We start from the raw sequence: 12,550 nt of genomic DNA, 5'->3' as shown, positions 1-12,550 counted from the left end.
AATAAAGAAAGTTGAGACTATTTGGATATTTCTGTGATTATTGATAATAATATTAGTAGTAAGTTATGGTAAATGATAGCTGAGATAAAATATAGTAACTCATGAAAATGACCACCCGCCTAAGAAGAAAATGGAATCCAATATTTTAAATTTCAGCAATAGTTCTGACCAAATCTCTTTTAATGATAGAAAAGTTTAATGATAGTTCCGTGCATGAGTTCAAACTTAACTTAACGAATCCTAAGTCCTAAGTCGTCTGCATTTCTTGACTTGTTTTGAAGTAAACCATAGTATGTGCAGTACTTTCCAAGTTATATAACCCTTTTGTCATTTATACTACTTAACAAAAATAGATTTTTAACTTTTATTTCTTTAATTGTAAGTCAAGCAGTTAAAAAGACTTGGCAAAGCATACAATGTGTTATCTGGAATCAACACAAACGTTTCGCTATAATCCGGAAAATACAAATTTGTAATAACATGAACACGGTATTCGCTTCAGTAACGATGTTAACACCCACAAGGTCTGATATGACAGCATCTATTGTCGTGACAGCATTGTCGTGCTTGCTATTGCGTGATAATTGACAGTACAAGTAGCGGCTGTGAATCTACTGTCACATTATAACACGTTTACACGGTAACAAAAACTTTAAATCACACTAAATGTCAACAACCCTGTTTAACGCCGGAGTCCTCAAATAAGGTATTTGAAAATAACTCTCCTCTATTATTCGTACTTATATATGTTATTATTATTGGTGCGACAGACCGTAGGAAATACATCGCGCGTTTCATGACTTTGTTTTCCTATGGTGGGTTGGTCACTCCCACGCCTATTTTTGTGAGTGCCATCCATTGGCTAACGGGCCTCACAAATATCCGGGGGGGAGGAGGTTGTGAGTGAGTATTGTATAATTATATGTTTGAAAAAATCCCGAATAGGGCCGGGGACTCGAACTCGTAACATTTAGGTTGGTAGACAGGCGCGTTACCACACAGCTACCGTGTCACTCCTTTCGTGCCATACCATTTGTTCTTATATACACAAAAAAAGTAACAACTAGAAAAGGTTTTATTTTTCAATCCATTAAATAATTGGGTAATATATTTTTGCGATTTTTATTGTAGTTAAATACCAAATATTAAACTTAACCATCGATTCCTAACATGTTTTTATTTTGTCAGTTACGATCTTTTATTGATTCCGAAAATATAAACTAAACAAAAAGGACAGTTTTCTTTAAAGAAGTAATAATACACTTGATAAAAGTAAGAAGAAATCATCAGTAATTTGTAATACATAATAATACAATTAACTTGTTTAAAATCGCTATTAATGTACCTAATCTGCTTAGTTCCACGAGATTATATTTTTACTAGTCTACTTACCCCTTCCCTAATAAATAAACAAATCAGAAGAATGGCCAACTTCAGGGTTGCAGTGTGCAAAATTTAACTAATAATTAACAGAGCTAGCTACCAAGGTCAGTAAACAAAAGAGATGGTAATAGGAATACACAGCCTTCCTGATACGGTATTCAACTAGACAGGGACCACGGGCGACCTTAGAATATATTTTTCAAAATATTGGAAAAAAAAAGTAGTGGCATTTTTTGATATAAAAAAGGACAAAAAATCCGAAAAGAAACTAGATAAAATTCAAAGAGTGCGTAAAGAGTATTGTTAAAATAAATATAGGAATGTAATACATAATTGTAAAAAAATTAAAACTAGTGATATTTATAAAAAAAAAAAAAAGTTAGCCTAGACAAATTAAAACTAAAAAAAAAATGTCAACTGATTCTTTTTATGTAACTAGAAGTAATTGTGAACGAATGTCTGTCAATGGTTTTTTACGTAAAAATGTGTAAAGCAGACTATGGTAAAACGTTTACACGGGAAATATTGAACGTCATATAAAACTTATAGAAGGTATTACCCCATGGTGGGAGAACAAGTTTTCATTCACTGGGACCTCTACAGAAATAAAAGGCAAACCCCTACCCAGGACAAATTCAAACCGGTGCCGCTGCAGTTACAAGGTCTCTATTAACTTAACTTTCTTAGTTACGAAAAACCCATACTCTTACATCCATATCATGTATACAGGTTTCCTTTCAAAATCTAAGATGATATTTACCTCCGTTCACGTTATAAGGGCAGTCCATTTCTGCCACCCCGAAAATATTCTATTGTCTTCTAGTATAAGTAATAATGTGACCTCCTTTGACCAAAAATAATGAAATTGAATTAATAACTAAAAATCTTTCTGTAAGTGAATTAATCTACGTATCATACAACATCCGAGGCATAAGAAAAACTGATGACTTGGCTACATCTTTATGTAAGAGGTTATAGATATAACAATGAACTATCAAGTACATTTTACACTGATAAGTATTAAAATTAAATTGAATTTGTACCGCTACAACCCTTGAAGGGTCTGGGGTGCAGTACTCTGTAAGGAAGTACTGTTTCTAGACCAACGGTTGTGCAAAGAGGGAATTTTTGATTTTTTAAGGTGATTTTACACCGTTTTTCAATTTCAGGCGCGTTTTAAATATTGCTTGATTTACCTATACTATAGTCTCCTCTTCCAGTTTTAAGCAAATATTTCAAAAAGCAATATTTCAAAAATGATATAGGATCGTCGCTCCCTGGGGGTCTTAGTGGGGCGGGTCCGCAAGGATGGCCTTTTTTTTATACTGGTAGGTATAAAGGATCTAAGACTTGATACATCGTCTTGATCATTCTTGATTTTCCAGAAGGCGAAAAATAAAGTTCGAAAAATTCTGTATAGAACTTATTCGTTCAATACAGTTTTAAGCAAGAGATTATCATAATATACAACTTAAATCCTTTATACCCATCGATAGAAAATTTTTTTTAAGTCAGTCTATGTACTTAACTCAACATCGACACTTTTTGGACTTAAATCCTTTATAAATATCAGTACAGCAATGTCCTCTCGTGTATTACAAATAAAATATAAATGTAATTATATAATTATATTCGATTAATTTCAGGGGCGTTAGTCCTGTAAAATACAGATATTATAATTTCTTAAATATCAGAATGCTGATTAATCCCTAAGGACCACACTCTGTAGTACGTAGGTAAAAAGGTGATATTTAAAATAAAATATAGTATCCATAAATAACTTACAATTCTGGTCAGTTTAGATATCTATGAAAAGCAGGCTTACCTAAAATCAAACAAAAAAAAAAGTGTTAAAACAAAAAATCTAATAAAATAAATAAAATTACTAATGGAAGCAGAAATTTTCTATAAAGAAAAAAGGAAACCTTTGATACGTATTGTGAATAAAAAAATATTTTTTAAACATTCTACAAAAATTGGAGCAAATGAAGTGTTAGGTAGACTTTTTATATTTTTAATTTAAAACATTTAGGATCCATTATACCCATTAATGTCGCACAGAAATAGAAAAAAAAAAGTGCTCTGTTCTAATCTCAGTCTCCTACACCTCTTTCTCCTCAAGAGCAACGAGAAAAAACAATTTAAGCTAACATCAAATACACATTCTCACAAATCTGTTGTAATCAATCTTTAACTACCAACCAACCGAAATAGCAAATTTTACCTACTTTTTTTTGTGTTGAGCGAATAGCAATTTTATTTCCAGAATGCTCATTAGGAATTAATCATCCCTCAAGGTCAGATTCAACGCAAAAAAGTTTAAAATATAATGATACTTTATTCAAGGACAATTTAAAAGACAAAAATCTAATAAGAATCTAAATAAAACTGTTTGTTATTTATAATAATATAGATATTTTTCTGGATACAATTATTTTTGGTATTAAACATAAAAATTTCTCATTATATACCTATAAAAATAATTAAAATTAAATAAATAGTATTTCATGAAGAGGAAAAAAAAAAAAAAAAAAAAAAAAAACCTGACCTAATATAGCTCCCAAATCAGCGAATAATGTAGTCTTCAAATTTAATTTTTGCAATATGAAATCTTAACTAGATCGCCCAAAGTTTGAGATATAGATGACACTTAATATTACATCAAATATAACAAAGATCCAATTCTACTTGTCCTGACACGTGAAATTATTTATATTATAAATATTTACAATTAAAAACTTTTGTTAGATAAATTTATATATCGTGAACATGTAATCTGTAGTGATGATTTATTGATTAGAAATATTTTAAATTGATAAATAAAATAATTATTATACTAATAAATAAATGAAAAATATACTATATAAATATGACAAAATAGTTATGTTACATAACGTTTATACATCAAAGAATCACATTGATCTCTTAGAAGACAATTATTATAAGGTAATTTAATAAACCTAACCGGCAGATTTAGTTTTAATTAGAAAGATGCCGATTTGCAGTCGGTATGGAACAGTTATCATTAAAAGCTTTTTTTTTTTCTCATTTGGTGATTCGATCAATGTTTTATTTAACATGAAATTAGTAATAATAAATAAACTAAAATATAAACAGTAAAAATAAAAAAACAATTTCGGACAATTAATTGGCTCCAAGTAAAAGTGTAGTTGAGATAATAATTTATATCTAGTGCTCAGATTGGACTAGCACAAATTATCCATCTTAAATTTCTTTGTTACCTGTTTCAACTTATTTCTAGGGATTTTATCGTTCTCAGAGCTGGTTATTACCTTTTAAATATCAAGATCACAATACCTCCTCCAGAATATTTTAATTCACATTATACTCCTTACATATTTTTGTTATTAGGAGATAGAGTTAATTAAAAGTGATTGAAATTATATGAATTTCCGAATTATTTTCAGCGATTAGAAATTTAGGATTTTTTAAAAATTGCTTTTGATTACAAATAATTTTTAATTTCAAATAGAAGACGATGACAATGCAAACTAAACTATAAGTTATATATTTAAGTTCTATATTTTTCCGGGTTAATTCACTAATTGAATTGTGTGTCGAGTAATTTTAAATTTTAATACTCGTTAAATACCAATAAAAAGAAACATAATAATAAGCAATTAACATATTATTATTTTGATTCTAACGAAATTTATTTAAATTTATCATTCAGAGTAATCAAAAGTGGCATTATTATAGGATTTTGGACAGGTCTTTCTTAATTAGGACCAAAATGGCCCTATATAATTTTATATAATATATTATATAAAACCTTTATATAAGTCATTTAGAATCAAAAGTTTTTTTTGTATACAGCTGCACGAAAAAATAAAAAAAAAACCTATTAATTTTAGGAAAAGGAAAATTTTGATCACAGTTTGAATGGCGTTTACAATAGGGTTCTAGTGTTCTTAAAGTTGTGAATTTTCCGTTCCTATTTATGCTCACATAAGAAGAAAAATGCTGAGACTCTACGGCCAAAGAAGACATATTAATCAAAAGGGTTCAGATTAAAAACCTCAAATTTACACTAATTTTTTTTTTTTTACTAAAGATTTTATTGATTTAACTATTAGACCATTTCTAAAGCAGCAATTAAATTTCATGTTTTTCAAATATAATTATTTATCGCAAAAAAATGGATATAATGGTTTTTATTTTAAACCACGGATATTATCTATCTATATTTTTGCGCTCATATTTATTTCTTTAATTTACACATTGTTATGTTCCAAACTTCCCAGTTTCTACAATATATATATTTTTTTTTACTTTGCATTGAAGATCATCAACTAAGCGAAATCTAGAGCACACAATGAGGTTCACTAACATTTCTCTCTCACCGTACTCTTAAACGACTTCTTAAATTATATCTACGGCTATTACATTTATTTACATGAAAATAAGTGTTAATTACATCTATAAATAGAACTTGTTTTAGAAGAAATAGCGATTTGATTTTAATATATTTAATAATATAAGAAAAAATCCTTATAGGATTTTCCACACCAATAAACTTCATCAATATATTTTAATCACCATTAATTTAATGCCGAAGTGAAGGAGACCTTGAAAATATTTCAACCCTAATTGGAGAGGCCATCAAGAAACCCCTGATCCAACCAGCCCATCCATCAGGAGGCTGACAATAAACTTTACCAACCCCTTAAGCATTATAAATTTAATTTATGCAACAACTAAACCGATAACCCCTGTTTTAAACTTTACCACTTTCCCAAATTGAGTTTACGCAGGGATATTCATAAATATCAATCTCATTCATAAATATAATCCATAAACCCAGGATAAGAAAAGAGTTACAATATTTTCAGAGGAGAATTAAGCAAAGATAACGTTGTTACACCTTGTTGTTTTCAATGTCCCTTTTTTTTAATTATAATTTCAAAAAAATATTCACTCGTATCTCAAAGGTAATTTTGTTATTAGAAATAAGAATATTGTTTTGTGAGTAAAATAAAGATTATCCTAAAGATATTGTTTACTTGGAGACAGTCTTGGAGAATGAGCGTTTTTATTGTCAGTTAAACGGCTTGGCCGAATTTCATTTCCTCTAATTCAAAATTGTGATCGGTTGAAACAACTGGGTTTATTGCCGAAGTGGAATACTGGATGGTGGTTTTCGTGAAATTCGTTCAGATTTTTAAATGGCTCTATGTTCCTCAACGAATGTGGTCTCTGATAAGAGGAAGCAGTTTCTTTTTTACACGCAATTTACAAGATAAAAACTCTGAATGTAAACGAGAGAATGTGAAAAACAGTACATTATTTTTTTAATTTTTTATAATTTTTACACTTTCTTGAGACCTGTTAATTTTGTTTAAATAAATAATTCAATTTTAATCCATTTTTGTCTCAACACATTTTATATTTCTTATAAGTCCGACGTCCCTGAGGATGGCCGGATTGGCCGAAACGTCGGACTTATAAGAAAAATAAAATGTGTTGAGACAAAAATTAATAAAAATTGAATTATTTATTTAAACATTTTTTTAAAATATATTATTTCAATTTCTTGAGACAGGTAATTATTTATTAAATAATTCAAAAATTGTATCCTTATTAGTCTCAACACTTTTTATTTCAACAGTCCAACGTTTCGGCCATTTTGGCCATCCTCAAGGACATCTTCAATTATAAATTCTTCCTCACATTAAAATTTAAAATTTGTTTTGCAAGCTATTCTGCTCATGTCATTTATTATAAGTTAAAAGGCTATTTTTTTATTTAAAATCATAAATATCTAAATCTTCTTATTTTAAAATTATCCACCAAATCACTACCATATACACAAAATGACATGGGCAGAATAGCCTGAAAAACAAATTTTAAATTTTAATGTGAGGAAAAATTTATAATTGAAGATGTCCTTGAGGATGGCTGAAATGGCCGAAACGTTGGACTGTTGAAATAAAAAGTGTTGAGACTAATAAGGATACAATTTTTGAATTATTTAATAAATAATTTTTTTTTTTAATTAGTGAACTTAGTCTTAATAAAATACAATGTTATTTGTTCTGTTTTAAAAATGTAACTAACATGGTATAATTGTTAAAAAGAAAAAAAATAATCAAACTGTTATAACCCTTTAAAACCCACTAGGCCGGTCTTGTATTAAATAAAAATATATAAGTAACGACGTAATTAAATAGAGGGTACACGCGTAGGATCACTGATTTCGTTGAAACATTATTTGGTGATACTGGGTCGAAAATATTAGACTAGAGTCCTAGAGTTATTGGCAACGCGCTCTTGGAGACGATTTAAATAGCAAAGTAATAGAAAAGCGTGCAAAAGTTTCATGGGAGCAGAAACTATTAAAGTTTCATGGTGCTTGTAACAGTTACAAACGTCACGATGACTATTCAGCTATGGGCGGAACAGCGGTACTTAAAAAAAAATTAGGGACAATTGAGTTTTGTAGCCAGCGGAGCTAGACTGACGCCTACGTGGGTAGTGAAAATCAGCGCGCTCTCTTAACGGTACTTGTGTAAAGGCAACAATTTTTTTCGCTTACGAGAATTTTGAAGAAAAATAAAAAAACAGATGGCATATAAATAAATAAATAGGTTTTAAATAATAAAAATAATCGGAGAGGAAAATATAGAGCATATAATAGTCACTGAGGTAACAAAAATAGATTTTAAAAATAAAATAAAATTATGAGAATTAAATTTGACAATTGAAAAAAAATATGAAATCATTAAAAAAATAATGGATGAACAATCATAAATTAAAATAAAAAAGATTAGTCAAATTAAATATAGGGATAGAAATAAACAAAAAATTTTTTTGTTGTAGTTGTTGTTGATTGTTGCTTAAAGGCGTAAAACCCTCTAGTCATCAACGCCTATGGCATGATAAAAGTAAGAAAAAAATAAAAAATAAAAAAAGATCAAAGAGGAGTTACAATTTATAAAGAAGACGATGTACTTTTAAAAATTCAAATACTAATGTAATTTTAGCTTCCTCATCTGTGAGAGCTTCTGATAAATTTGGGGTCAGTCCTATCCTGTTTATTATTGGCAAATAGTGAGTACATTCTTCAAAAATATGTTATTTTCAACAAATAATTCAAAAAATTTTCTTTTCTCTTAATTAAATAAAAAAAGATTTCTAGGTGTATCAGTAGACGACATACATAAATATAAAAAGCTACTCCCCTCCTAAAAAAAATTACTATTATACTATGATGGATGATATGAACGATGTAATGAAATTTTCGTACAACACCGTTTAAAGCATCCGTAAAAATTACTGCTACATCCTTAAAACCAGAACAGATTCCATAATTGAACGATTATCATGCAGATAAAAGAACCAAAATACAACAATGTCGTTTTATGTGCATTTTTAACAAATTTTCAGCTCATTTTGTGTCACACGATTTCTATTTATACAATGTAACTAATTACAAAAAGAAAAAAAAACTGTAAATTCCACTAAAAATCTCCAGTAACATTTCAAAGTAAATACAATGTAATTAATTACAAAAAGAAAAAAAAACAACTGTAAATTCCACTAAAAATCTCCAGTGACATTTCAAAGTTTTTGTGAACATCTTATATTAAATTAACATTTTTCATAAATAATAATATCCACGGACGTTAGATAGAAATATAATCTTTTATTCAAATTTTTAAAAAAATTAACTACGAAAGATCTTTATCACGCCTTCTCTCTCTCTTCTCCCTTTCCTCAACATGATATTTATCAATCAAACTAAAATATTTTATTAATTTATGGCTCCTTCCAATTTTAATGGAAAGGACATAGAAATAGACACGGAGCAGGGGCTAAACGGGACCCGTTTATACTTAATAATAAATTTTCTATAAATATAACTTAGAAATGGACGCGGAGAAGATCTTGTAAAGTATCCAGAACACCGATACAGGAACCTAAAGATTTGATATGAGAGTTCAGAGAAAAAAGTTACGACACAACGTAAATTAAATGGATAGATGTTGGTATATTAAAAAAAAAAAGTTAAAATAGGCTATCAATTTTCGATTTAAAAATATAAAATTATTAGTAAAAACTACTTTTGGGCTTTAAAATGTTTAAACTTACCGAGAGGTTAAACTGTGTGCTAAGGATAAAACAAACTATGAAGAACGATATAGAATCAGGTCATAATTTATTATATTTTTATATTGCATATACCTTAACCTTAATTTATTACAGTTTTTTTTTAATTATTGATTTATAATTATTTATATCAGAGGAACTGATTTTTTTTTTAATGTGTTATAAAAATTACTTCATAAGAAATGGAATTAATAATGCTAACATTATTTTAATCTAGTACTTAGAAATTAAGTATGATACCAATTATTTCATCATTAAGGTTAATACCATTTTTGAAACCATCAAGAACATTTCGGAAGGCATTGTCGTATAACTAGACAACTTAGGCTAAAACTCAATATTGAAACGTCCGTAGAGATTTAAAATTAAGGAATTCTTAGGAGACTATGAAGTCAACAGTACGTTCGTGTGTCTGATCTATCACCAGGAACTATTTTCAGTACAGGAAGTCAAATGAGACAGAGTAAATTTAAATCTCGAGACACTTCAGAAATTTTATTTGGTTTGCTTTGTCGATTAACTATGTAATATTCGCTAGTCGTCAGCTGACTACTGGCCAAGATTTGTAAAAATACCATCAATTTTTTTATGTTTTGGTCCTTTAGTTGAGTTTTAACTGAGTTTCCTGAACGCTCGGCTGTATATATTTCTTGGGGTCTGGTTTATCATGAAAAACCTTTTATTATAAACCAGACCACTAGAGTGTATCAGAAAATAGATAAATTAATAATGAATGAAAAGAAACTTAACAGCATCAGAATACTTAACAAACGAAAAATCTCGCTTCTTTCAGCATGTTGATACTGACTAGTCCAATAAAGGAATAATCAGAAGAAATAAACGGTCAGTATCAGTGTAGCGTAGAGGTTGGAAAAATATTATTGACAACACGGTATTTCTGGAACTACTATATAATACTTCTATGTTCAAGCAATATTCTAGAATGATTGGTAACATTAATATAGATTTCTATAAAGTTGAAATAAGTGATGGGGATTGAACATTTCAAGAGAGGAGTTGGAAGGAAGAGCTAAAGGGTAACTTTTAAGTTGTAAGTAGTAAATTATTTCGGATATCCTGAGCGATAATTGAAAAATAAATTATTGTTTATTGGGACGTAATTGACACCTTCTTCAACTTGTTCAGTAAAAGAGAAAGTTGCCAGTAGAACAAGTAACAATGGGTATTTCATCCGAAAAGTGGACAACACTATAAATGCCAACTCGACAATGTTTTATAGTATACTTCTTATTAATGTTTGTAATCACATTATGATTAAGTTGCTACTTTAAAATTTGTTAATTATTTGTAATAGATATATTATATAGCTAACCTGTAACTAACTGTTGCTTAAATATTTTCCTTCCAGTAAATATTAAAAAAAAAAAAAAAAAAAGCAATATAACGTTGTAATTCATCAGGTTTGTGTAGATATAAAAACATATGATTAATTCTGTTGATTACCAGAAGCTATATAATAGTCTGATTTAGCAGTAAATGCCGAAGAAGTTAGTAGAACTAATAGAGGTGTGCGTGTTCGAAACATTTAATTACGTTCATCTCGGTAACTATAATTTCGAAAAGTTCGGAGTTCGTTAGGGTTTAAAACAAGGTGATTATCTGCTCCAAGTTAATTCCATTTAGTCACAGAATATGCCATATCCTGACTATACTAAAGAGGTAACTCATAAAGGGTTTGATTCAGACTGGTACAGGTTTACGGTCATAATTCTGTATTGCCAGGCACGAAATACGGTTCGATTATATTAAATAGTTGGTCCAAGTTAAAAATACGGCGGAAAAAATTAAAAACCAAGAAGTAAACATCGGAGAGATTGACCGAAGCGTAGTAAGGATGGATAGGGTCCAAAAAAGTTCTTCTTTTTTTTATATATATATATATATAATTTATTTATTGCTATTTACAACTGTATAAAAATATACACAATAAGTAAATTTACTGTAGGTGATATAGTGACATGATACAAATATCAATAACATTTGTATAGGAGATCTCGAGGCCATCTTCTTTTCAGGATTTTTAAGTAATTAAGGAGAAGCCAGGTTAGAAACGAGTGGGTTTGGGTGGTTAGGAAGTTTATCATGGAAGGAATGTTATCTGGTTCCTACCGAATCGGCAAGATATGGGACATTGAGGTCTTAATGGATGACTTGATTTGTGACAAAGAAAGGAGCATTATGGATTTTAGACTGTAAGGATTGGATTCGGGAGTAAATTCGATGGATAGGTGGAGTTCCAAAGCTCAACTCCGTATGTTCAGATAGGCTTTATAATAGTCATGTAGATCAGTCTTTTATAATAGATTTGAAGTTTAGACCATTTGTCTAGTAAATGTTGTAATAGTTAGAATCGACGAGCAGTTTCCTGTCTTTTCAGTATTAATTTTAGAAAAAGGTTTTAATGTTGATTATACAACTGTATTTCATTCTATTTAAAAAGAACCTAGTTAGGAAAATTCTTAGAATGAGGATCGCGGGGGAGGGGAGGGAGGAGGGGGGAAGAAAGCATTATATTATAACTACTGTAATTGTAATTGTTATTTTTTCCCACAATTACAAGAGATTATAATACGATTGCAAGTAATTGTGATTGTGTTTAAAAATACATAAACCAAAACGGAAAAAAATCTGTGATACAGTGGCTCCAAAATATGAAAACGATATTTAGTTTAACACTGCGGGATGGCGTGTAGATTTATTAACATATCATAATTTATTTTTATGTTTCTGAAGATGCTTTGGATAAATATTTTTTTTATAATTTATTTATTGATATTTACAACTGTACATAAATACTAATCAAGTAAATTTGAGGAAATCATAATGGTATGGTACAAGCATGTAGAGAAACTACCCATTGGTAGCACTCTAATAACATTTGTACAATATTAGGTCTCGAGGCCATCCTCTTTTCAGACGCCTCGGAGGATTGTCTGGAATATAAGATGAAGCAAGATTAGACACTAATGGGTTTGAGTGGTTAGGGAGTTTGTAATGGAAGGATTGATATCTGGTT

At 29.3% G+C, this 12,550-nt stretch overlaps 1 protein-coding gene across 1 annotated transcript in view; it reads right to left on the bottom strand.

Moving 5' to 3' along the window:
• Positions 1-3,090: 3,090 nt before the first annotated feature.
• Positions 3,091-12,550, bottom strand: part of LOC106691205 (attractin-like protein 1) — an 86,700-nt gene continuing 77,240 nt past the window's right edge. Inside the window, exon 3 of the mRNA XM_067048206.1 lies at positions 3,091-3,208. Coding sequence (XP_066904307.1) covers positions 3,205-3,208 — 4 coding nt within the window. The 3' untranslated portion in view covers positions 3,091-3,204. The remainder of the gene's footprint in view (positions 3,209-12,550) is intronic.

Source organism: Halyomorpha halys, unplaced genomic scaffold (assembly GCF_000696795.3).
Source record: "Halyomorpha halys isolate HHAL.00 unplaced genomic scaffold, Hhal_1.1 Scaffold2155.1, whole genome shotgun sequence".
Classification (NCBI taxonomy): Eukaryota; Metazoa; Arthropoda; class Insecta; order Hemiptera; family Pentatomidae; genus Halyomorpha; species Halyomorpha halys.
The sequence above is the reverse complement of the archived record's forward strand: the minus strand, read 5'-3'. Positions and strand labels throughout refer to the sequence as shown.